A 25,524-nucleotide genomic window follows, 5' to 3' on the forward strand; every position below is an offset into this window, starting at 1 on the left:
GCAGTGGTGCCATCATAGCTCACTGCAGTCTCAACCTCCTGGGCTCAAGTGATCTTCCTGTCTCAGCCTCCTTAGTAGCTAGTACTGCAGGTGTGCACCACCATGGCCAGCTAATTTATTATTTTTTTTTTTTTTGTAGTGGCAGGGTCTCACTATGTTGCCCATGCCGGTCTTCAACTCCTGGCCTCAAGCGATCTGCCCACCTTGGCCTCCCACAGTGCTGGGATTACAGGCGTGAGCCACCATGCCTGGCTCACTGCCCCTTCTATCTCTGCGGTGTCTTCATGCTTGAGCTCACTAGCGCCTCTGAGAAAAAGAAAGCCTACTTAATATTTCCTTTTATAAGATGTCCATTGTCATTTTTTGCACCTCAGCACTATTGCCATTTAAGGCATAATTCTTTGCTGTTGGGGGCTTCCCAGTGCGTTGTGGGATGTTTAGCAGGATCCCTAGCCTGCACCCACCAGACCTTCACTCAGTTCTGACAGCCAGAAATGTCTCCAGACATTGCCAGGTGTCTCCTTGGGGGCAAAAGTGCCCCTGTTGAGAACCACTGGTGTAAGTGAACCAGCTCTCCCAACCTCCTCCAAGGCCTCACCCCGAGAGTTTTAGCAGGGAATGTCAGAATCTACTGCTGGATCCACTTGGTAGGTCTGTCCTTTGGTGGAAGAGATGGTAGACTGTCCAGTCAGTTAGGGATTTGACACTCTGCAGTCAGTTGGAAAGAGAACAGCGAAGGGTAATGTGGCAGTGCTTTTGTATTCATTCTGTGTACAAGGTGCGTGTCAATTCTGCTGCTGCTCGACCAGGCGCGGTGGTTCACACCTATAATCCCAGCACTTTGGGAGGCTGAGACGGGTAGATCACAAGGTCAGGAGTTCGAGACCAGCCTGGCCAACATGGTGAAACCCTGTCTCTACTAAAAATACAAAAATTAGCCAGTTGCAGTGGCGCATGCCTGTAATCCCAGCTACTTGGGAGGCCGAGGCATGAGAATTGCTTGAACCCGGGAGGCGGAGGTTGCAGTGAGCAGAGATTGTGCCACTACACTCTAGCCTGGGTGACAGAGCAAGACTCCATCTCAAAAAAAAAAAAAATTCTGCTGCTTCTCTGTGCAAGACCCTGTCCGTCGACAGCCTGTTGTCTCCTGAAAGCCAAGGAGCGAGTCTTAGTTGTTTTTTCTTTTTTTGAGATGGCGTCTCGCTCTGTTGCCCTGGCTGGAGTGCAGTGGTGCAATCTCAATCATGCTCCCTGCAACCTCCGCCTCCCGGGTTCAAGAGATTTTCCTGCCTCAGCGTCCTGAGTAGCTGAAATTACAGGCATGCGCCACCATGCCCGGCTAGTTTTTTTGTATTTTTAATGGCCTGATCACCTGGTCAGGCCGGTCTCGAACTCCTGACCTTGTGATTTGCCCGCCTCTGCCTCCCAAAGTGTTGGGATTACAGGCGTGAGCCACCGCACCTGGCCGAGTCTCAGCTTTAAAGGGGAACTTGGAAGCGTGTGGCCACTGAACTCCGAAGAGCCTTCCATTTCCTGTTTGCAAATGAAGCCCCAGGATCCAGATGTACTGCTAGCGCCTCAGACCATGAAAGCCTTAGGAAGATTAATCTCCGGAACAATCACGACTACGGGAGAAAGCCAAGCTCGTTTGCAGTAGGAGCATCCATGAGAGCACTTTGCAGAGCCTGAACGCTGTGGAAACACTGGGTGTCGTTCCTGTCACTCACTCAGAAAGAGCCGGAGTGGAAAGATGTGAACTGTGCGTCCTGCATGTGGACACTGCCTTTCAGCAGAGTCCCTGCCCGTGGAGTAACGCGACTTTTAGGGCTAGATCATGACAGGCGCCACACTGTGGTTGTATTTGGAGTTGGCTCTTCCTTTAAGTAGCCGCGGGTCCCCAACCGTGGAGGGCTGGCAGTCTTGTCTCCCCCTAGGTGGCTTAGGTGACAGTGACGACGGTGCAGGCCCATTGATTTGGGGAAAGGCTTGAAAAGAACTTTTCACTTAGTAGCTACTCAGCAGGGCCTTGGTCATCTTCCTGCAGCCCAGGAACAGTCATTTCCAGGGCTTCCTGTCTTAGCTGTAGAAGTTTGTTCTCTTCGGGGCACCCGAGAGCCCACTCGCTTCCAGTTGATATTGACACAGGTGCAGTCAGGTTTCCAGCCCTGCTTCCCAGCAGTCTGGGCTGTTGTTTGAGTGGCTTCAGCACAGACACATGAGAGATGTCCCAGGTCCAGGCTGTGACTCGCGTGGCTTCAGGAGTCCTTTGAGCTTTCGGCTCCCTGGAGTCCTTTGAGAGGCCATCGTCTGAAAGCCTCACAGGGTTTCCCACACACAGAGGCCCTGGTGATACTCTTTTTTTTTCTTTTTTTTTTTTTTTTTTGTGACAGAGTTTCGCTCTTGTTGCCCAGGCTGGAGTGCAATGGCGCGATCTCGGCTCACTGCAACCTCCGCCTCCCCGGTTCAAGCTATTCTCCTGCCTCAGCCTCCCGAGTAGCTGGGATTACAGGCATGTGCCACCGCGCCTGGCTAATTTTGTATTTTTAGTAGAGATGGGGTTTCTCCATGTTGGTCAGGCTGGTCTCAAACTCCAGACCTCACATGATCTGTCCGCCTCAGCCTCCCAAAGTGCTGAAATTATAGGCGTGAGCCACTGCACCCGGCCATCGTTTTTTTTTTTTTTTGCGACGGAGTCTTGCTGTGTCACCCAGGCTGGAGTGGAATGGCATGATCTCGGCTCACTGCATCCCTGCCTCCCGAGTTTAAGCGATTCTCCTGCCTCAGCCTCCTAAGTAGTTGGAATTACAGGTGCCTGCCATCACTGTCAGCTAATTTTTGTATTTTTAGTAGAGACGGGGTTTCACCATGTTGGTCAGGCTGGTCTCAAACTCCTGACCTGGTGATCCGTCTGCCTCAACCTCCCAAAGTTCTTTTTTTTTTTTTAGTTTAATTGAATTTTTTTTACTTTTTTATTTTTTTGAGACACTGTTTCACTATCACCCAGGCTAGAGTGCAGTGGCGTGATCTCGGCTCACTGCAACCTCCACCTCTGAGTTTCAAGTCATTCTCCTGCCTCAGCCTCCCAAGTAGCTGCGATTACAGGTATGCACCACCACACCCAACTAATTTTTGTATTTTTAGTAGAGACAGGGTTTTACCATGTAGGCCAGGCTGGTCTCGAACCCCTGACCTTAAGTGATCCTCCCACCTCAGCTCCCAAAGTGCTGGGATTACAGGCGTGAGCCACTGTGCCTGGCCTTTTTTACATTTTTAAAATAGAGACAGGGTTTCACCATGTTGTTCAGGCTGGACTCAAGTGATCCTCCTGCGTTGGCCTCCCAAAGTTTTGAGATTACAGGTGTGACCCGCCACTCCACTTTCTCTCTGTTTCTTAGTTTTTCTAGTTTGAGTGTTTTGAAGTATCATTTTTCCCCTCAGTTTATCACAAAGCCTGCTGGCTACTGACAAGTAGGGAGTGGCCCATAGGTCTAAGGAAGGTGAATAAGGGAGTCCCAGCCTCGGGTAGCCTTTGGTGCAGGGTGTCTTAACTTCAGTTTTGGGGGCTAGACTATTCTTTATGGCGAGAGGCCACCCTGGACACTGTCTCCACCCACCAGTTGCTTCCAGATGTGATAACCTGAAGTGTCTTCCGTGTTGCTGAGTATCCCCTGGGTGTCAGAGTTGCTCCGGTTGAGAACACGAGTCTAAAGGGGAAAGACATACACAGGCCATGGTGTGTGGCCAGTGACAACCCAGGGAACTTGTAGGAAGGAACCGCTTCTTACTGGAGCCTCGCCTCGGCCTCCTGAGTCAGCATCATTTCCTGTCGGGTAATTCAGGCCTTGGTTGTAATGTCACCTCTACAGAGAACCCCCCTAGTCCCTACCCTGTGTCATTCTTACGCCACCCTGGGTTATATATTTCAAAACGGCTAGGAAAAGAAGTTCGAAATCCATTATATCTTGTTGGGTTTTCTTCCTTGGTAGATGGTGAGTCCTTAAGATGAGGTGGGCCCCTCCATTGTCTTGTTCATGACCGTATCCACCTTCTGGAACATTGCCAGGGGGCAGTGCATGGTGCAGGAATGAGAAACTGGATGCTGGTGGGAATGTGGCCGCTCTCAGCTAGCGGGTCCTCTTCAGGGCAGACCCTGCCTCGTGGAAGATGACGACCGGCTTGGACAGAGATAGAGATAACCCCTTAACGTGCAGCTCCTAACATAAACAGCCCTTCGACTTTCAAAGGGAGCCCCCTGCCTACTGTCTGGGGGAAGTCCCACTAGTTGTCAACAAGTCAGTTCTTGTGTTTGTATATTCTTGGCTCTTGGAGCAGGCGGTGACCCCTTCTCCGATCCAGGCCCTGGAGTTTATTGAGGGCTCTGCGAGTCAGGCCCTGGGGTTTATTCAGAGGCCCTGCTCTCAGGGTTCCAGTACAGTCAAGGTGGGGGTCCGGTGAGAAACAGATGGGCAGAGTTGGGCTGTGTGCGGGAGGGGGCAGAGAGAGGATGGAGCAGGCCGAGGAAGGGTGGGAGGAGGTGCTGTGGGCAGGACCTGTTTCATGAGGGACTGTTCCTGGTGGGGTGTGATGGCCTGAGGTGAGAGTGAGTGGGTGTGCTTGAGGAACAGCCAAGGAGAACGGCAGGGTCAGGAGCTGAAGGAGAGAAGGGGGAGAGGGAGCCAGGAGCGTGAGAAGTACCGGATGGTTCTGGGAGGCGGTTCTGCTGCTGTGCTGAGAATCAGGGGTCAGGAGGCCCCTGGGAGACCAGGGAGGGGGCCCAAGTAATGGAGGCGGGGTAGACAGTGATGGAAATGGAGTGGATGGTGACAAGGACCAGAGAGGGTCCCAAGTGATGGGGACAGAGAGGGTGGTGACAAGGACTAGAGACAGTCCCCAAGTGATGAGGACAGAATGGATGGTAACAAGTGCAGAAGGCCCCCTAGTGATGGGGACAGAGGTGGACAGCGATGGGGACAGAGTGGATGGTGACAGGGACCAAAGACAGTCCCCAAGTGATGGGGACTGAGTAGACAGTGATAGGAACACAGTGGATGGTAACAAGGACTGGAGAGGGGTCCCCCGAGTGATAGGGACGGAGTGGACAGTGATAAGGAACAGAGAGCTGCCCCGAGTGATGGGGACAGAGTGACTAGTGACAAAGACCAGAGGGGGTTCCCATGTGATGAGGGCAGAGTGGATAATGATGTAGATCGGGAGCGGGGAGGGTGTCAGTGAGAGTGAGAAGTCTGGGGTGATCCCAGGATGCCTGATTCTCTGGGTAAAAGTGTGGGCCGGTGCTGAGGTACGTAAGGCTGGGGTGGTTGGGGGGCTGCTGTGTGTCTGTGAGGTGCCTGCCATTTGAGGCTCTGGTAATCAGTACCCAGGTGGGGCTGTGTGTGGATGCTCAGATGGATGTGTCGGCCACGCAGGATGGTTTGTCATGGTGTGGGAGGCAGTTCAAACTCTGCCTGATGAGGCCGGCAGGGCACGGGGAGAGAGGAGGTGCCAGAAGAGAGAGAGAAAGCTGGGCTTGTGCTGGGTGGTTTAGAGCAGCACAGTCGGCACATGGCGGCTTGGCGGCCAAAGCCAGCCTGGCTCAGCGTGATTGGTTGTGATTTTTACAGTTTCAAAGGATTAAATTTTTAAAACTATTTCATATTGTGATACTATTCACATAACATAAAATTCATCATCATCAGTTTAAGGTGTTAGTATATTCACAATACTGTGCAACCATCACTACTAATTCCAGAACATTAACGTCACCCCAAGATCAAACCCTGACCCTCCTAATTCTCTCCCCTTTGCCCCTGGCCACCATGAGTCTGCTTCCTATCTCTATGGATTTGCCTGTTCTGGACATTTCATATCAGTGGGGTCATACATCGTGTGGCCGTTGGTGTCTGGCTTGTCATGTCACTCAGCATCGTGTTTTCCGGGGTCATTCACATCGGAGCCAGTATCAGTGCTTCCTTCCTCAAGACTGAATCATTCTCCAGTGTGTGGCGGGACCACATTTCGCGTGCCCACTCATCTGTTGATGGATGTTTGGCCTATTTCCACCTTTCGGCTGTTGTGCGTAGTGCTGCAGCGAACATTCATATGTGAGGATGTGTTGGAACACCTGTTTTTCTTTTTTTTTGAGACAGGGTCTCGCTGTGTCACCCAGGCTGGAGTACAGTGGCGGGGTCTCAACTCACTGCAACCTCTGCCTCCCAGGTTCAAGGGATTCTCCTGCTTCAGCCTCCCAAGTAGCCAGAATTACAAGCTCCTGCCACCACACCTGGCTAATTTTTTTGTGTTTTTAGTAGAGATGGGGTTTCACCGTGTTGGCCAGGCTGGTCTCGAACTCCTGACCTTGTGATCCGCCCACCTTGGCCTCCCAAAGTGTTGGGATTACAGGCATGAGCCATTGCACCCAGCTCTTTTTTTTTTTTTGAGATGGAGTTTTGCTCTTGTTGCCCAGGCTGGAGTACAGTGGTGCATTCTTGGCCTCCTGGGTTCAAGCAGTTCTTCAGCCTCCCAAGTAGCTGAGACTACAGGTGTGCACCACCACACCTGGCTAATGTTTGTATTTTTAGTGGAGACGGGGTTTTGTCATGTTGGCCAGGCTGGTCTCAAACTCCTGACTTCAAATGATCTGTCCACCTCAACCTCCTAAAGTGCGAGAATTACAGGTGTGAGCCACTGCAGCTGGCCTGAGCACCTGTTTTCAGTTCTCTTGGGTATAGACCTGGGAGTGGGATTACTGGGTCATATGGTAGTAATAATTCCATGGTCAGCCTGTTGAGGGAACTGCCACACTGTCCCCCGCAGTGGCTGTACCATCCCATCTGGCTCTTTTTGCCAAGCCCTGGTCTAGAGCGTGGTTCCCCATCTTGTCGCAGTGGTATACTTTAGGGGATCAGATGCATGCGGAGCTTGGAAATGCCTCCTTGGAGTGGTGGGGGGCTCGCAGGGAGCCTACAGCTGCCTCTGAAACAGACCTTGGCTCCATGCTGCTTCCCCACATACCCACACCCTGCGCGTTCCAACCCCTTCTGCCGTCAAACCTGTGCACCGCGGAGAAACAGACGCAGCCCCCTGTGAGCCTGAGCAAAGAGAATCCTCGCGGACATCCCCGGAGAATCTTAGAATCCTGCGACTGACTGGGCGCAGTGGTTTACGCCTGCAATCTCAGCACTTTGGAGGCCAAGGTGGGCAGATCACTTGAGGTCAGGAGTTCGAGACCAGCCTGGCCAACATGGTGAAACCCCATCTCTGCTAAAAATACAAAATTTAGCCAGGCGTGGTCGCACAGCGCCTGTGATCCCACCTACGCAGGAGAATCACTCGAACCTGGGAGGCAAAGGTTGCAGTGAGCTGGGATCGTGCCACTGCATTCCAGCCTGGGAGACAGAGCAAGACTCCATCTCAAAACAAAAAGAACAAATCCCGCCACCAGGAGAAATTGTTTTAGAATCGCGGCTGCTCTGCGTCTTGTATTTCTGCTTTTCTCAGCTGAGACTTTCGAGAATTGTCTCTGTACCCATTGTTCTGGGCAGAATTGTGTCATCCCCGCACCCCACATTCCATCCCAAATTCATGTATTTTAGCCCTGGCCCCCAGCACCTCAGAACGTGACTGTATTTGGAGATGGAGCCTTTGAAGAGGTGATTTAAATGAGGCCATTGGGGTGGGCCCTAATCCAGTCTGATTGGTGTTATAAGAAGAGGAGATTGGAACACACATCAGGGACATGCGTGCACAGAGAGACGACCACATGAGGACACAGACAGTGGCCGTCCACAAGCCAAGGAGGGAGGCCTCAGAAAACCAAACCTCCTGGCACCTTGACCTTGGCCTCCTGGCCTCCAGAACTGAGAACTACTGACTTCTGTTGCTTCAGCCAGTCTGGGCTACCTCATTGTGGCAGCCTGAGCTGATGAATGCACTCACCCCACTGATGGTGCCTGTGCCCAGCAGAGGTACCTGTTTCAGTACAAGACAGCAGTGGTGTGCCTGGCCTTGCCTGTCCCAGTAGATCCTCAGGGTCAGCGTTTGGGTCACATGCAGTGTTGGGCACCGCAGGGCAGCGGAAACAGTGAAGTCTGTGTGTCCCTTCATCCGTTCACTTTATCATCCCCAACGGGGTGAAGCCCACTCTGTTCCTCACACTGTTCCAGGCACTGAGGATACAGCCCTGATCAAAACCCCCACCCTCGTGGAGTCCACCATCTATCTAGTCAGGGACTGGCAGACAATACAATGAGTAAAACATATGATCCGTAAGGTAGCGACAGGGGCCACGGAGAAAATTGCAGGAGTGCTGGGAGGTGGTGTCATTTTACTTTGGTGAAAGAGCGTTCTCTGGGACTCACCACGCAGGGGTTGTCCAAGCAAAAACCTCAGCCAGGCTGGAGGAATCCTGACTGGCTGGAGACCCAGCCCTTGTGTGCTGGGGATAGTGCAGCATAATTCTGGTTTAGAAACAACAGCTGCTTCTTTGGGGGCGTGGTCCTGTCCCACCACAACATAGGAGGGAGGCAAGCTTGTTTCTGTTTTTGCTCATATCGGCTGCAAAGTACACGCATAGAGGGCATTCTTGGTGGGTGTTCAGGGCCTGTCTTTTCTCCCAAGCAACCGATGCACCTCGTTGCGATTGGCCTGGGGCTTAGCACCAAAAATGTCATGTCCCTTGAAGTCCCCAACAACCTGGACGGTGGGTCGCCTCTAACCTCCAGGGTCCCCACCTTATGTATCCTACCTTGGCATCACTGTTGGCAGCAGGTGCCTTCCCACGTGAAGGCAATCTTGCTGAAACAGATTGCAGAAGGCGTGGGAGACTTCTCTATTATACGCAGCCTAGCACTTGGCGCCGCAGAGGCTTCAACATCCACTTTGTACATTTCTCCTGAATGTGAAGTTTTCCAAATGGAAGGTGCTCATTGAACTTGTAGTGTTCTTTGAGTAGATGGGTAAGGATCGGGCGGAGGTGAACTGGGGAGACTCACCTGTGCACCCCGCCCTGCTTGCCTCCGGGCTCTCAGAAGTAACCTTTCCCTGTCTCTAATAAAACCTGGCTCCGTGCTGAGTTTTTTCTGTTCCTGTGCAGACAGTGGCTGGGCCTGGCGTTTTTCACAGTCTGTTTCCGGCGTCGGGCCTGGCAGTAACTCATTGTCGCCTTGTCAGGAGAATTCGCACAACCACGGGGACGGTGCAGAGGACTTCAAGCAGCAGGTGCCGTATAAAGAGGACAAACCCCAGGTACCCCTGGAGTCCGATTCCGTGGAATTCAACAACGCCATCAGCTATGTGAATAAGATTAAGACCCGCTTCCTAGACCACCCGGAAATCTACAGGTCGTTCCTGGAGATCCTGCACACGTACCAGGTAAGAGCTCAGATTACAATTCCTTGTGGGTTTTGGATTTCATCCAGTTTGAGGCCCTGCAGATATCTGACAGATTTTCCTGTCAGAATTCATAAAATCCTGTGAAATTCTAATTAGTTGTGGGCTTTTATGTTTGTTTTTTCTTAGACAGAGTCTGGCTCTGTTGCCCAGGCTGGAGTGTAGTGGCACAGACTTGGCTCACTGCAGCCTCTACCTCCTGGGCTCAAGCCATCCTCCATCCTCAGCCTCCCAAGTAGCGGAGGCTACTTGGGGCTAGAACATGGGCGCGCGTCACCACACCTAGCTAACTTTTGTATTTTCTGTGGAGACAGGGTTTTGCCATGTTGCCCAGGCTGGTCACAAACTCCTGAGCTCAGACAGTCCATCCACCTCAGCCTCCCAAAGTGCTGGGATTACAGGTGAGAGCCACCGTGCCCAGTCATCTTTGTTTGTTTGTTTGTTTGAGACAGGGTCTTCCTCTGTCACCCAGGTTGGAGTGCAGTGGTGTGATAATAGCTCACTGCAGCCTCGACCTCCTGGGCTCAAGCAGTCCTCCTGCCTCAGCCCTCCAAGTAGCTGGGACTACAGGTGTGCATCACCACACCTGGCCAAGACCGTCTTTTTATCAGATGACTTTGTTATTGCTTAGGCAATACGACCACCCTTTACTTTGCTGATGACAACTGGACTCGGCACCAGGAACTGGGGCTACAGAGACAAATGGCTGCTCCTGCTTAGCTGTTCATTGCAGTGGTGGGAAGAAACTCAGAGGTGGATTGGGGTGGAAAAGAAAGGATGTGGGCAGGAGAGGTGAGTCAGGATTAACATGGTTCCCAGCCCGGTTCCCAGCCCGTCCGGGGCCAGGGAGCAGATGGTCAGGTTGAATCTTAACAGATCAGTCGGAACCAGTAGGCAGGTTAGCCTGGAGGAAGGGTGGATGTTCTCGGTGCCAGGAACAGCCTGTGCAGGGGTCCAGGGGCCAGAGCAGACAGCGGCATCAGGGCGTCTGTAGGAGACTTGGGCAGTGCAGGTGGGCTGGTGGCGAGGGACATCTGTGTCATGAGTGGGGCTTAGATGTCCTTTTCACCCAGACGTGGAGTCTCTAACACTTGTAAGTTTTTTTAGCCGCAGAACCCATTTTTTTTTCTTTTTTTAAATGGAGTCTTGCTGTCACCCAGGCTGGAGTGCAGTGGCTCAATCTCAGCTCACTGCAATCTCGGCCCCCTAGGTTCAAACGATTCTCCTGCCTCAGCCTCCTGAGCAGCTGGGACTACAGGCCTGGGCCACCACGCCTGGCTAATTAGCAGAAATATTTTAAAATGAAATCCGGGCAGCCTTGACATGTCGAGTAAAGAAATGGGGTTCTTTTCAGCTTAAGTGTTTAAGATCAGATGGATAGAATTTGCACGCTGGGAACTCCAAGGCATTTGCTGTCCACCGTGCCAGCGTCATCATGGGCCTTAGTGTCTGTGAGAGGCTGGTACAGCCCTAAGAACGCTAGCTTGTCATGGATGAGTGGTTGCCGGTGGCTGCTGTGAGCGTCTCGTCTGTGTGGAGGGATGTGCTTGTGATCATAGAATCCATGGGCCCCTCCCAGGCTTCATGGGCTCATCACATTTCGGAAGGCGCGGGAGAGCAGTCTGTGCAGTGGCACGGGAGAGCAGTGACTCTGTTCTGTGGCACGGGAAGGGGCAGGTTAGAGACGCCAGAGATGCATTTAGACGAGGTCACAGTGAGGGGCTGCCACAGACTCCTTCAGAGAGAGTGCCATGGGAAGGACAGTGCAGTATCCCGGAACCCAAACCAGGCTGCTGGGAGTTGGTTGAGAATGCAGACACCTGGGCCGCCATGCAGGATTCCCATTCATCAGGGCCCGCCTGGCATCGGCACAGTTTCTTTGTTGTTTTTTTTTTTTCCGAGACTGGGTCTCACTGTTGCCCAGGCTGGAGTGCAGTGGCATCATCATGGCTCACTGCAGCCTCTACTTCTCCGGGATCAAGCAATCCTCCCACCTCAGCCTCCTGAGTGACTGGGACTACAGGCACTCACCACCACACCAGGCTAATGTTTGTATTTTTTGAGGAGATGGAGTTTCACCATGTTGCCCAGGTGGGTCTTGAACTCCTGGCCTCAAGTGATGCACCCACCTCGGCCTCCCAAAGTACTGGGATTACAGGCGTGGGCCACCGCATCCAGCTGGATGGTATCTGCATTTTAAACCAGGCTCCTGGTGACACCAGCCTCAGGTTGTCTATTTTTTTTAAATATAAGTCTGAATTGTTGTGTAAATTATCCTGGTTTTAGAATGTTGGTTCAGGTATTTCAGGGATACTGTTAGAACCAAACCAGGCAGCTCTAGGGTCCATCTGGCCATGTGTTACTTACTGTTTCTCCATCTTTGTGGGATTTTCCTTCAGACTTTCTCTCTGCCACCTTCTCCCTCGGGGTTCTTATCCATAAAATGGCTACAGAACTGGTGGTGCCAGCGAGCCTGGGTTCAGTGAGGTTAACTGAGCAACAAATTCAGGCACAAGCCTGTCTCAGGTCACCCCTTGGTAACTGTCACCCATTATACAGCCACGTACGCGTGTCCTGTGTGTGCTGGGGCAAACGGTTAGTCCTACCCTCACATAAGTGGGTCCCTAAAAATGAGCTCACTCTGCACAGTTGCAGAGTGTCATGGGAACTGCAGGGTTCGTGGGGAAACAGACTCAGGGTATGACATTCAAAAACTTCCTCAGTGACACTTAAAAAAAGATAGGCGCCGACTCTAAACAGCAGCACCGTTGTGTGCGTGTTAAGTGTCTAGGAATTACATGAATGCTACAGCAAATAGGGTACTGACCTTGGAAGAGACCTGAGGTTGGTTTGTGGATGTGGTGGCAGCCTGTGAATTATGTGAAGGCCAGGAGGAGGATATCTGAAATCAGACAGGTCATCGTGGCCTCAGATGGGGACAGGGCTGGCCCCTAACACAGGGGAACACAACACTGAGAGAGTGCCCGGACATGAGAGGGGGTGCTGGCGTGGTTTTGCATACTCCCACGGGGTCCTGGTCAGCCAGGAGCAGTGTCTGCATTCACCTGGTGTTTCTCCTGCACAAAATAGAAGAGAAGCAAACACAAAATTCATCTCGTGTTCAAATTATTCCCAGTACTTGTATCTCATTTAGACAGACGTCTCGTTCAAAATAAGCATTCTAGCAGAACTGACTCTCTGCAGCATGAATTTCCACAAACTGCTTCTCTAAGTTGAGGGTGTACTATGCATTCATAGAGATCACTAAATTTCCCTCTAAAAGGTGGTACAAATTTGTCTTTCTGCCTTAGGTGTTTGATTGTTTGTTTTTTTGAGACGGAGTCTTACTCTGTCACCCAGACTGGAGTGCAGTAGCGCAATCTCGGCTCACTGCAGCCTTTACCTCCCAGGCTCAAGTGATTCTCCTGCTTCAGTGTCCCAAGTAGCTGGGACTACAGGCACGCGCCACCACACCTGGGTAATTTTTGTATTTTTATTGGAGGTAGAATTTCACCATGTTGGCCAGGCTGGTCTTGAACTCCTGACCTCAGGTGATCTGCCTGCCTCGGCCTCCCAAAGTGGTGGGATTACAGGTGTGAGCCACCGTGCCTGGTCTTGCCTTCCATGTTTGAGAGCACCAGTTCCCCACACCCTCAACGGAAATCCCAGCCTCTTCTGTCTGCGTAGTCAGATGAGCAGAAGATGGCTGTGGCACTGTTTTAAATTGTTTCTTTAAACATCAGTCAGTTTGGTCATTGTTTCTTTTCTTCTTTATTTATTTTAGATAAGATCTTGCTCTGTTGCCCAGGCTGGAGTATGCACTGTCATGGTCCTAGCTTACTGCAGCCTTGAGGTCATGGGCCTAAGCAATCCTTTTGCCTCAGCCTCCCAAGTAACTAGGACCACAGGAGGGTGTCACTATGCCTACATAATGTTTAAATATTTTTTTTAAAAATGATTTCTCAGCCTTTTGGCTAAAATCAAGTGTAAAATTTTTTGTAAAGATAGGGTCTCACTGTATTGCCCAGGCTGGTCTTGAACTCCTGGACTGAAGCCAGTCTCCTGCCTCAGCCTCCCAAAGTGCTGGAATTATAGGCATGAGCCGTCATGCCCAGCCTAAATTGTTTCTCTAAACTTCAGTCAGTGTGGTCGTCGTTCTGTCTGTATGCAGATGGATCATTTCTATTTATTATCTGAACTGAGTGGTCTTTGCTCATTTTTAAGTTTTGCTTTTTAGTGGCTTTTGATGACTTTTTGGAAGGGTAGTGTTTTTATCCCCTGCAGTTTAGGTGCCACTGGTGCCAAGATTTAAAACTTGCTTCCCTTCCCACAGGCTGCAGTGGGCGCAGAGGGGCGGGAGGTGCCAGCGCAGGGACTCTTCCTGCTTTGCAGCCATGGAGTGGGACTCTGGAAGCCACGCCATATTATCTGGGAGGCCCCGGCTCCACTGCCTCTTGTTCTGTGACAGTCTTGGGTGTAAAATTGATAAGGACATATTTCTAACAGCCATCTCGGTTTTGCTGGCCCATTTCTGCCTTCCAACCTGGATTCCCTTTGGTCCTCTTGTTGCTTTAAGCTCTGGATCAGGCCATTTTCCTTGGGTCTCAGTGACTCTGGGCCAATAGGTGCCTCGGCTTGGAAGTCCCTTCCCTTCATGGCCCAGCGCTCCCCCGTTCCATACTCCCCATTTCCCTTGGGAAGGCCTGGGATTTGCCCCTGACCTTGTACTTCCCCAGCCCACCCCTGATTCCAGCCAGCCTCACACCTCCCTGCCTCCTCTGCTCGTGGACACTGCTGGGTGTCCCTCCTCGAGACCCCCCCATACTCCTGGACAGGCCCTGCCCATGGCTGGGGCTCAGGCCATGCTGGGCAGCAAGATGCACACGTGAGCAGACAGTCCTGTGGGCTCCTCCGGCAGGTGCTCTTTCCTGAGCGTCATCCCGTCCCCTTCACAGAGGGCTGCCTGAGTGTCCCAGCCCAGGGCATAGCACTCCTTGGCTAATGACTTGTTTTCCCTTTTCTGAAAACTGGCAGAAGGAGCAGCTGAACACGAGGGGCCGACCGTTCCGAGGCATGTCCGAAGAGGAGGTGTTCACCGAGGTGGCCAACCTCTTCCGGGGCCAGGAGGACCTGCTCTCCGAGTTTGGACAATTCCTGCCCGAAGCCAAGCGGTCTCTGGTGAGTGCAGAGAGCCCCTGCCTAGCCTGGGGGGCCTCAGCGAGGAGGGAGGGCTCCAGCCAGCTTGACCCAGGGCTGCGCCAGGCCCATCCACCCTCCAGGCCACAGTTGGGGTCCCCCAGAAGCTACGCAGGTTGCAATACCCAGGGGTTCCTCACTGTAGGCTCCACCTGCCCAGCAAGCTCGTAAACGATTCTCCAAGGTGCTTCTCTGTACAGACAGTACCCGGGTCTTGGGGTGGTTTGGGAAGCAGAGAGCACGTTCCAATGGAGATGATGGGCCCAGGGGTTCCACCTCCTGTGCCTGCTCTGCAGAGCCCCACCCTGCCTGGGAGCCCAGCCCTGTGGGAAGGTGCAGGAGGGCTGGGTCCCCCACCATCGCTTCCCCTGTTGGGTGAGACCGATCTGGAGCTCCAGCAGGTTGGATCTGGAAGAGCCAGGGGTGGCCTGTGGCCTGGCCCTGACCATGATGGTAGAGAGCAGAGATGGGCAAGGAGGGGCCTTAGACAGGGAGGCTCAGGGCTCACCCTGCACGGTCAGCCTTTCTCTCCTGCCTGTGGCCTGAAGCTGCCAGCGCTGCCTGTTCCAGTTCCTCTTTTTTCCCCCACTGTGAACATAAGACTTTTAAAAAAATTGAAGTGACATTTATGTAACATCAAATTCACCTTTGAAAGTGAACAATCCATCGCATATAGTACATCCTCAGTGTTGTACAACCTTCACCACTACCTAGTGCTAGAACATTTTCGTTCCCTTGAAAGGAGACCCCATCTCCATCAGCAGCCACCCCTTTCCCCTCCCCCAGCTCCTGGCAACTGCCCATGTGCTTCCTGTTTCTGTGAATTTGATTCGCCCATTCTGGACATTTCAGATTGGTGGAATATCACCCTATGTGGCCTTTGTGTCTGGCTTCTCTCACTCAGCATCATGTTTTCAAGGTTCATCCATGTATTACCATAGTTCAGTGCTCATTCCTTTTCCTGACTGAATCATACTGTGTTAGATGGATGAGCCACATTCTGTTTATCCATATTCTGTTGATGGACATTTGGGTTGTGTCTACCTTTTGGCTATTGTGAACAGTGCCGCCATCAACATTCATTACAAGGATTTGTTTGAACACCTGTTTTCAGTTCTTTTGGGTAGACACCTAAGAGTGGAATTGCTGGGTCACATGGTAATTCTGTGTTTGACTCTTTGAAGAGCCTCCAAACTGTTTTCTTCAGTGACTGCACCATTTTACATTCCCATCAGCAATGGACTGCGGTTTCTGTCTCTCCACATCTTGGCCAACATTTGTTCTTTTCCAGGTTTTTTTCTTTTTTTGCCTTTTTTTTTTTTTTTTAGTAGCCATTAGTGTGTGAAGTTTTATTGCATTAAAGTTTGTTTGTTTTTGTTTTTTGAGACAAGCTTTCTCTCTGTCACCCAGGCTGGAGTGCAGTGGCATAATTGATCACGGTTCACTGCAACCTCCATCTCCCAGGCTCAGGTGATCCTCCCACCTCAGCCTCCTGAGTATCTGGGACTACAGGCACCACCACGATGCCAGGCCAGTTTTTGTATTTTTTATAGAGACAGGGATTCGCCATGTTGCCCAGACTGGTCTCGAGCTCCTGGCCTCAAGCGATCCACCTGCCTCAGTCTCCCAAAGTGCTGGGATTACAGGCGTGAGCCACTGCGCCCGGCCTGCTTTTATTTTTTAATTGTAGAGACAGAGTCTCACAGTGTTGCCCAGGTTGGTCTCAGACTCCTGGCCTCAAGCGATCCTCCCACCTCGGCCTCCCAAAGTGTTAGGATTACAGGCAGGTGCCACTGTGCCCAGTCCATGGTTTCTTTAAGTGGCATTTATGCAGGGCGCCCGGCTAGCTCAGTCAGTAGAGCATGAGACTCTTAAATAACATTTGTTACCAATTTAAGATTTTTAGTGTGTATTGGGTTCTTAGAGCCATCTTGTATATTTAGAAAGATGGGATCAACTTTTTAAAATTATTAAAAGCACTGCAGCATCTGTTGCGTGAAGTATAATCTTTATGTTAACTTTTGGATGTATATTAAAACTGTAGGAAAAAGAAACCAAGATGAAATTCGGCATTGCCCTAATTAAATTTGACTGGCCTGGATCAGAGGTTGGCAAACCTTTTCTGCAAAGGGCCAGATAGTAAATATCACAGGCTTTGCAGGCCAGCTGATCTCTGTGTAAAGACTCACCTCTGCCCTAGTAGCTTGAAAGCAGTCATGGAATATATATGTCAATGACTGGGCAGGGCTGTGTGACAATAAAACTTTATTTACAAAATGAATGGGTATGACTGGGTACCAACAAAACTATTTACAAAATGAATGGGCATGACTGGGTACCAGTAAGTCTTTACAAAAGGAATGGGTGTGGCTAGGTGCTGAAAAAATTTTATTTATGAAAACACGCCCTGTGTTAATTTGCCATTCCCTAGCCTAGGTGGTCTTTGGGCGTCCATCTAGCTCAGATGTTCACATGATTGGGAGATTAACTGAAAAGCAAGAACCATGTGAACCGCTGGGGAAGATCTGCTATACCTGCTTGGTGAACTTGGCTGGACGCGTGGCAGGTTTCCCCTCCAGGTCCCCCGTTCTTGTTCAGCATTTGTCATATGGTTGCCCAGCTGCATCTTTTGGGAATCAGTTTGCACCTGTTCCAGCATCCACAAAAAATTGCCACACGTGATGGCTCGTGCCTGTAATCCCAGCTACTCGAAAGGCTGAGGCAAGAGAATTACTTGAACCCAGGAGACAGAGGTTGCAGTGAGCTGAGATCACACCACTGCACTCTAGCCTGGGTGACAGAGCGAGACTCCGTCTCAAAAAAAAAAAAAAAAAAAAAAAAAAAAAAAAGATGTACCAGTGGAGAATTGTTGTGTAGATGCCAATGTCTCCACTTACAGCTCTCGAAATAACCTTGAGTTTTGGGTAATTATTCCCCCCAAATAAGTTTAATTCTTCTGAGTCTTGGCAGTGGCTAAATAGTAAGTCTTTATTATTAGTAGTAGTAGTATTGTGGCTAAATAATGTCTTTATTATTATTGTAAAAACCGTATACACTAACGAAAAAATAAATATTAGCAGGAGTATCAAATTTTTAATGCAAACTTCCTCTCCCTTGACTCAGTTCTGTTCAAAGGTTAGCACTTCTAAGTGTCTTATATCTTTCCAGAAATTTCTTCTGCATGTGCAACAAATACTTTTTACAAAGTAACACACGACATCCTGTTTGTTCTGCCCCTTGGTTTTTGGGTTTTTTCCTTATTTATTTATTTTTTTTGTTGTTGTTTGTTTGTTTTATTTCAGGTATGCCCGTCTCTAACAGCAGCCCAGAGCCAGCTCATGGTATCTGATCGCTGCTGGCTGATTTGTTCAGATGCACCACGACTTGTCCACCTCACCCACACTTTAGGTCTTTAGAGGTGTCTTTTTGTGCCGGTCCTGTGGTGGCAGGGGAAGGGGGAGTACGATGGAGGTGACCGCAGTAGCACAGAACCTTGTAGGGCCTCTCCAGCCTTGCCCACATCCTGCAGAAAAGCTGCGGTCTGTCCATCGTCCCCTGCCCGTCCAGCCTTCCAGTATGTTCATAATAGACTGTTGCAAAACAGTTCTTTGTAATGTCATTGGCACCCTGTAGGCACCCTTCTCGGGACAAGCATCCTTGACCTGTTAGCCGATGGCTGGTGTAGAGCCTGGGAGGCAGGCCCCAAACCAGCCACGAGCCCCACTCCGCTCCCGGCAAGTGACGACATCATCCCCCAGAAACGCTTTCTCATTCATAGAAAAGACTTCAAAACCTGGCCCCAAGGCCCCCACCAGTGCCCTGGCGAAAATCAGCCACTTCCCCTTGCTGCCTGTTTCTCTGTCCACTGCACCTTGTGTTTCTGTGGCACTGGCATGCACGCGGCGAGGTGCCCCACCAGTGGCTCGCCACATGAGCCCCCGCATGGGAAGACCCAACTCAGGTGTCTCCCTCCTGAAACCCCTGGCCCCTCTCCCTCCCTCACCCATGAAGGCCTCACAGGAACCTTCTCCTAGCCTGGCAGTGTTAGTCTGTGATGATTCGGTTACCTTGGAATGTGAGTGTCTTGCTGGAGTCACCTCACGCACTGACGGAGCATCTGGCCTGGCGCCTGTGGCCACCAGTGCCCACCGGGCTGTGGGCTGAGCTGGAAGCAGCTCTGCATGCTCTGGTGCATGGGCCCAGCCATGTCTCCGGTGCTGACCACCTCCCACGTGTGTCCTCAGTTTACAGGAAACGGGCCATGCGAGATGCACAGTGTGCAGAAGAACGAGCACGACAAGACCCCAGAGCACAGCAGGAAGCGCTCCCGGCCCTCGCTTCTCCGCCCCGTGTCTGCACCCGCCAAGGTACCCGTCAGCCGCGCGCAGCCGTGCTCGCATGCAGGGGCCCCAGCAAATCGGGCCTTCCCAGCAGGTGGCCAGGGAACAGAGGCCCCCGCAGGGGTTTGGGGCTGGACCTGGGGCTGTGTGAGATTCCCCAGCGGTGGGACCTTTGGAAGTCGGCTCTTCTCTAAGGTGGCTGTTCATCCATTCTCCCTGTCCCTTGAGATTATTGTGAAGCAGAGGAGGAAGGAGTGTTACCCCCGCCCTAGGTCCCAAGAAACACGGTGTACCACTCAGTCTCCTTTTCACCCTCGGGACTCTCTCACAGGCAAGGCCACCATGCACGTTTGTTCGGGTTGGTCACTGCAGAGCTGAGGGCAGAGATCCTGTCACGCCCTTCACCTGCAGTGGTGGTTTTCCGATTCCATTATTCCTCGTGCGGTTACTACTTGGCTTTCTACTATTGGTGGGAACTTCCTCGTTCTCCCACTTATTTAGTTATGTATATTAGATATGGACTCTGGGTTATAATCCGTTCTAGTGTTGATGTCCATGCTGTTCCACATTTGGCCGGTAGGGTCCCTTTGGCTCCTGTGTCCTTTTGGCATGTCCTCATCATTCTTTCTTTGGTAGGGGAATGGGCTTTCACTCCGCCACCCAGGCTGGAGTGCAGTGGCACAGTCAGCCTTGACTTCTGGGCTCTAGCTGTCCTCTCACCTCAGCCTTCCAAGTAGCTGGGACCACAGGTGTGCACCACCACACCTTTTTGTAGAGATGAGGTTTCACCATGTTGGCCAGGCTGGTCTCAAACTCTTGGGCTCAAACAGTCCTCCCACCTCAGCCTCCCAAAGTGTTGGGATTACAGGCGTGAACCCCTGCACCCAGCTCATCCCCATTCTTCAGGCACTTTGGAGATAGTTCTGGATGGACAGTGTTGTCCTTCTTGCCATGATTGTGTGTCCAAGTTCAGGTCCAAGTCCAGCTTAGAGACAAAAGCCTGCAGAGACTCAACACTTGGCTTCTCCAGGGCCTTCCCAGTGCAACCCTCTTCCTGTCCGCTTCTTGTTGCTGTCTTGGCCCTCAGGACAAAACAGGGAGAGGATTCTGAGGTTGTCGTAGCCAGGGGCACATCTCCCTTGCCGTTTGGATGCTGTGGCAGTCTTGCCTGTTACCCAAAGCCCTACCCTCTGAGATGGAGATCCCAGATTTGGCAGTGGCGGGTAGCTGCAGAGGTGTCATCTCGGGGATCCTGGGTAACTGGGAGGCTCCTGCCTATCCCTCGCTGAGCACCTTGTGGCAGTTCCCAAAGGAAAGCACGGTCTTAGCCTTCTTGTGACTCTGTGACAGCGACGGATAGAGGCCACCGGTGGGAGGCAGAGTTAACTGCATGGAATTTCTCCCCACAGAAAAAAATGAAACTTCGTGGTACCAAAGACCTGTCCATCGCTGCGGTGGGGAAGTACGGGACTCTGCAGGAGTTTTCTTTCTTTGACAAGGTGAGGGTGGGCCCTGGCTTCCATCTCAGGGATGCCATGTCCAGCTGGGTGGGCTGATGCTCCCTGGGCCTGCCCCAGGACTGGGGGAGGGGGGCAGGTAAGGTGGGTGCGCTCTGAGGATGGAACAGCTGGGACCAGGGGGATGGGGCTGGCCCCCAGCTTTCACTGCAGAAGGGAGTGTGGGCCACCTTGCAGCCCAGGCATGGGGTGTGGGCGGGAGTCCACAGTGGGTGCTGAGAGTCCAAGCAGAGTATGAAGACATACACGTCTGCCACCCGGCAGCTGTGTAGCTTTTTTGTGTATCAGGGATGATTGTGGGGTTCCCGCCCAGGGTCTGTGGGCAGAGCAAACAAGGTGGCTGTGTACATGGGCTGAGTTGCTGCACAGATCGCGTGCACAGACTCTGTGAATTGCTGCAAGAACTGCGTGCACAAACTGTGAATTGCTGCACAGAGTGCTTTCACAGACTGTGTGAATTGCATGAATTGCGTGCATGGACTGTGAATTGCTGCACGATTGCATGCACAGGCTGTGTGATTTGCTGCACGGATGGCGTGCATGGCCTGTGTGAATTGCACAGATCGTGTGCACAAACTGTGAATTGCTGCACGGATTGCGTGCACAGACTGTGTGAATTCCTGTGCAGATCGCGTACCCAAACTGTGTGAATTGCTGCACAGATGGCGTGTATGGGCTGTGAATTGCAGCATGGATCTTGTGCCCATGCTGTGTGAATTGCTACACAGATTACACGCATGGGATGTGAATTGCTGCACAGATCGTGTGCACAGGCCATGAATTGGTGCATGGATTGTGTGCATGGGCTGTGTGAATTGCAGCACATCTCATTTACTTACAGACACAGCTGGTTCCCATATCGCACACCCATGTGGGTGACTTCCAAGTGAGCCAGGCCCAGAGGCTGAGGAGCGGGGGTTCACAGTGGTCCCTGACTGCTCTCTCCGCAGGTGCGTCGGGTGCTGAAGAGCCAGGAGGTGTACGAAAACTTCCTCCGCTGCATCGCGCTCTTCAACCAGGAGCTGGTGTCTGGCTCCGAGCTCCTGCAGCTCGTCAGCCCATTTCTGGGGTGAGCAGCTGACTTCCCGGGGCTCCCCATGGGGGTTCTGTTCCTGTCAACTCCATCTACTTGGTTTTTAGTTACGTTGTGCTTTACTAAAGTCCTGTTTATTAATTGACATGATAGAGATAATTATCAATTCCTATGCATTTGTAAGGAGCGATACACCACCTGGGTATCCTCCAGCTGGTTCCTTTAACAGTAACATCTGTAGTCAGTATCCTCACCAGAATACAGGGTCCTCGAATAATGCCTTTTCATTTAACACTGTTGTAACACCGATGAGAAAAAAACATTGATTTCTGGTCTGAGTGGATTTTGCACGTTCTCCCCATGTCTGTGTGGATTTTCTCCCGCATCCCAAAGATGTGCATGTTAGGTTAAGTGTAGGTGAAGCGGTGAGTCTCCGTGGCCCCAGCCTGAGTGAGTGTGGTGGGGTGAGTGCCCTGCAGTGAGCTGGCATCCTGTCCAGGGTGGGTGCCCCCCTGGTGCTCTGAGCTGCTGGGATGGGGTCCGGCCACCCAAGACCCTGAATTGGGATAATTGGGTAAATCATTATTTTACTTGTTTTTACTCATCTTTTTTATGTGTACGTGTGTCTTGCATTCATTTCAGTGTTTAATTTTAGAAGTGTTTTGATTTCTCTTTAGAAATTTGATGATGGTTTTGTGACCAGAAATATGCTGTAGGAACTTCATTCTTGTTTATGTGTCAATTAGCTTGTGGCAGAATTGGTTTTGTTACACATCTTTTCACTTAAAGTCACAGCTTCGTAAAACCTGTTGATATGTTGAGTGAGGACTTCCTGTATTGACTCTCACACAACCCCCCGATCTTTCCAGACTCTCCATGTTACTCGTACACGTCTGGTGTGTGTGTTTTTATACAACTTTCTCACTGTGAAGGGTCGTGTATCCGAGGCAGTGAGGATCCTGAATAGCTCCAGGACTGTCAGGGTTCTTCTGGCCTTGACCTTTCATCTCCATCCCAAAACCCTGCCTCAGCTGGAGTCTGTTCAAACCCCTGGCAGCCACTTATCTGTTCTCTAGACACTAATGTTACAGTAACGGAACTGTACAGGAGGAACCCTCTGGGAGAAACTTTTTTTCCCCCCTCCCCCAGCATAATTCCCTGGAGATTCACCTGTTAAATACTTTTAAAAATTCTAACACTTGGGCCAGGCGCAGCGGCTCAGTGTAATCCCAGCACTTTGGGAGGCTGAGGTGGGCGGATCGCCTGAGGTCAGGAGTTCGAGACAAGCCTGGCCAACATGGTGAAACTCCATCTCTACTAAAAATACAACAATTAGCCGGGCGTGGTGGTGGGCACCTGTAATCCCAGCTACTTGGGAGGCTGAGGCAGGAGAATCGCTTGAACCCAGGAGGCGGAGGTTGCAGTGAGCCAAGATTGCGCCATTGAACTCCGCCTGGGCGACAAGAGCGAGACTTCGTCTCAAAAAAAAAAAAAAAAAAAAAAATTCTAACACTTGGGTCGGGCTCGGGTTGGGTACGGTGGCTCACACCTGTAATCCCAACATTTTGGGAGGCCAAGGTAGGTGGATCACTTGATGTCAGGAATTAGAGACCAGTCTGGGCAACATGGCTAAACCCTGTCTGCTAAAAAATATAAAAATTAGTCGGGGTGGTGGCACACGCCTCTTGGCCCAGCTATTTGGGAGGCTCAGCTGGAAGGATAGCTTGAACCTGGGAGGTCAAGGCTGCAGTGAGCTGTGATCACGCCACTGTACTCTAGCCTGGGTGACAGAGTGAGACCCTGTATCCAAAAAAAAAAAAAAAAAAATTACACCTCTGTTGCACAACGGGAAGCCTCATTAGTGGGTCAGGTCTAAGAGCAGCTTCTAACCCCTGGTGGCCAGGTCAGCCTCAGGAGGGGACTGAGACTGGGTGGAGGGGCCTGGGAGCAACTGTGTACACTCGTGTCTGCTCTTGGGCTCACAGGAGCGTGCACAGTAGGGGTAGGGGGCGTGTGAGCGCTGTGTGAGACCTGGGAGCCAGCTGAGGCCAGTGTTGCTTCCTGCACATAGCCCTGTGACTGGGGTGCGTCACTTGGGCAGTCTGAGCCTCTGTTTCCTTGCTGTAAAATGGGGATAGTGAATGTACCGACCTACATGGAGTTCTCGAGAGCTGCAGGTGGGTACTACCTGCAGGGCCCTTCAAATACAATAGAATCTCACCAATAAAAGGAAAAGAGAGGTTTTTTCCGGCAGAAGGAAATGATGTAAGTCACAAACTTGGATCGACCTAAAGAAAGGAAGAGTATCAAGAAAAATTAACACGTGAAGTTTTTTTTTTTCAAAACAGAGTCTTGCTCTGTTGTCCAGGCTGGAGTGCAGTGGCGCGATCTTGGCTCGCCGCAACCTCCACCTCCCGGGTTCAAGTGATTCTGCTGCCTCATCCTCCCGAGTAGCTGGGATTACACCACCATACCTGGCGAATTTTTGTGTTTTTAGTAGAGGTGGGGTTTTGCCATGTTGGCCAGGCTAGTGTCGAACTCCTGACCTCAAGCGGTCTGCCTGCCTCGGTCTCCCAAAGTGCTGAGATTATGGGCATGAGCCGCCATGCCTGGCCATGATTCTTTTTTTTCATTGGTTCTCGCACATGTTACGTGATCAGCCCATTCAGTCCTTCCTTAACCCTTTTTCCATTTACTCCAAGGATAGTGGTTGATGGCACTTGCGGCTGCAGCGTTTACCCCGAGATAACTTTGCCATGAAGCATCTCATTTTTATTACTATTTTTGCATTGCTCTCATATCAACTTTGGAAATAAAAGATGCCATTTTATGTGTAGCATTCTGCTTTTAGTAGTGATATTTCCAGTTACAAAATATAGTAATTCTTGATCACTGAAAATGTCAAATCTTGGAAAATATAGCATTCCTACGTTTGATGTTAACATTGTTCTCAAACAGTTGTTTGCCAAAGATTCATTTGATGAATCTGACTGTTCCAAAATAGACGATTCTGGTGATTCAGATGATTCTGATGTTCTGTTTAGAAATAACTCCAAGAACAGTTTTTATATTTTATTTTCACATTGAAAATCAGATTTGCTTCAGCTTCAAAGAGTGTGTTTATGTAAAATTAAATGAGCACTGGCAGTTAAGTTGGACTTTTTTTTTTTTTTTCTAAATGGGAAAAAGTTAAATCAACCCTGAGGACAGGTGCTGTGTGAGCCCTTTTGCGTTAACTTAAAAAATATATGTGTGTATGTGTATACATTCGTTTGTTTGTTTTGAGACAGTTTGCTCTGTTGCCCAGGCTGGAACTAATGGAAAATAGGTTCAAGGCTGCAGTGAGCTGTGATCACGCCAGTGTACTCTAGCCTGGGTGACAGAGTGAAACCCTGTATCAAAAAACATATATATGGCCGGGCGCGGTGGCGAGGTGGCAGGTGCCTGTAGTCCCAGCTACTCGGGAGGCTGAGGCAGGTGAATGGTGTAAATCCGGGAGGCGGAGCTTGCAGTGAGCTGTGATCACGCCAGTGTACTCTAGCCTGGGTGACAGAGTGAAACCCTGTATCAAAAAAAAAAAAAAATTACTGTGTTGCACAAAGAGAAGCCTCATTAGCGGGTCAGGTCTAACAGCAGCTTCTAACCCCTGGTGGCCAGGTCAGCCTCAAGAGGGGACTGGGACTGGGTGGAGGGGCCTGGGAGCAATGGTAATACAAAGTAAAATAAAGCACAGACCCAAGAACCCACATGGCCGACAAATGGCTTGAATCTTTATTAAGCAGTCACCCATTTGCCCACCACCCCCCTCAAAAACAGACTCCAGGAGCCCCCCGTGTACTGTTCCAGTCCCTGCCCATCTCACTGCAAGAGTGTCCTGACTTCAGGAGTGACCACCTCCTGCACTAATGACGGTGCAGCCACCCAGGTGGGCACCAAATACATGGCTCAGTCTCACCCCCATCCGGGTTTCGTTTCGTTTCGTTTCGTTTCCTTCCTTCCTTCCTTCCTTCCTTCCTTCCTTCCTTCCTTCCTTCCTTCCTTCCTTCCTTCC

At 51.0% G+C, this 25,524-nt stretch overlaps 1 protein-coding gene across 1 annotated transcript in view; it reads left to right on the top strand.

The window, feature by feature from the left end:
* The window catches only part of LOC105547419 (paired amphipathic helix protein Sin3b-like), a 35,966-nt gene that overhangs the window by 5,115 nt on the left and 5,327 nt on the right, over nucleotides 1-25,524 (top strand). The window contains exons 4-8 of the mRNA XM_011991010.1: nucleotides 9,169-9,369; nucleotides 14,422-14,565; nucleotides 18,828-18,950; nucleotides 20,333-20,422; nucleotides 21,391-21,509. Coding sequence (XP_011846400.1) covers nucleotides 9,169-9,369; nucleotides 14,422-14,565; nucleotides 18,828-18,950; nucleotides 20,333-20,422; nucleotides 21,391-21,509 — 677 coding nt within the window. The remainder of the gene's footprint in view (nucleotides 1-9,168; nucleotides 9,370-14,421; nucleotides 14,566-18,827; nucleotides 18,951-20,332; nucleotides 20,423-21,390; nucleotides 21,510-25,524) is intronic.

The sequence above is a fragment of the Mandrillus leucophaeus genome, unplaced genomic scaffold (genome assembly GCF_000951045.1).
Source record: "Mandrillus leucophaeus isolate KB7577 unplaced genomic scaffold, Mleu.le_1.0 Scaffold11, whole genome shotgun sequence".
Lineage (NCBI taxonomy): Eukaryota > Metazoa > Chordata > Mammalia > Primates > Cercopithecidae > Mandrillus > Mandrillus leucophaeus.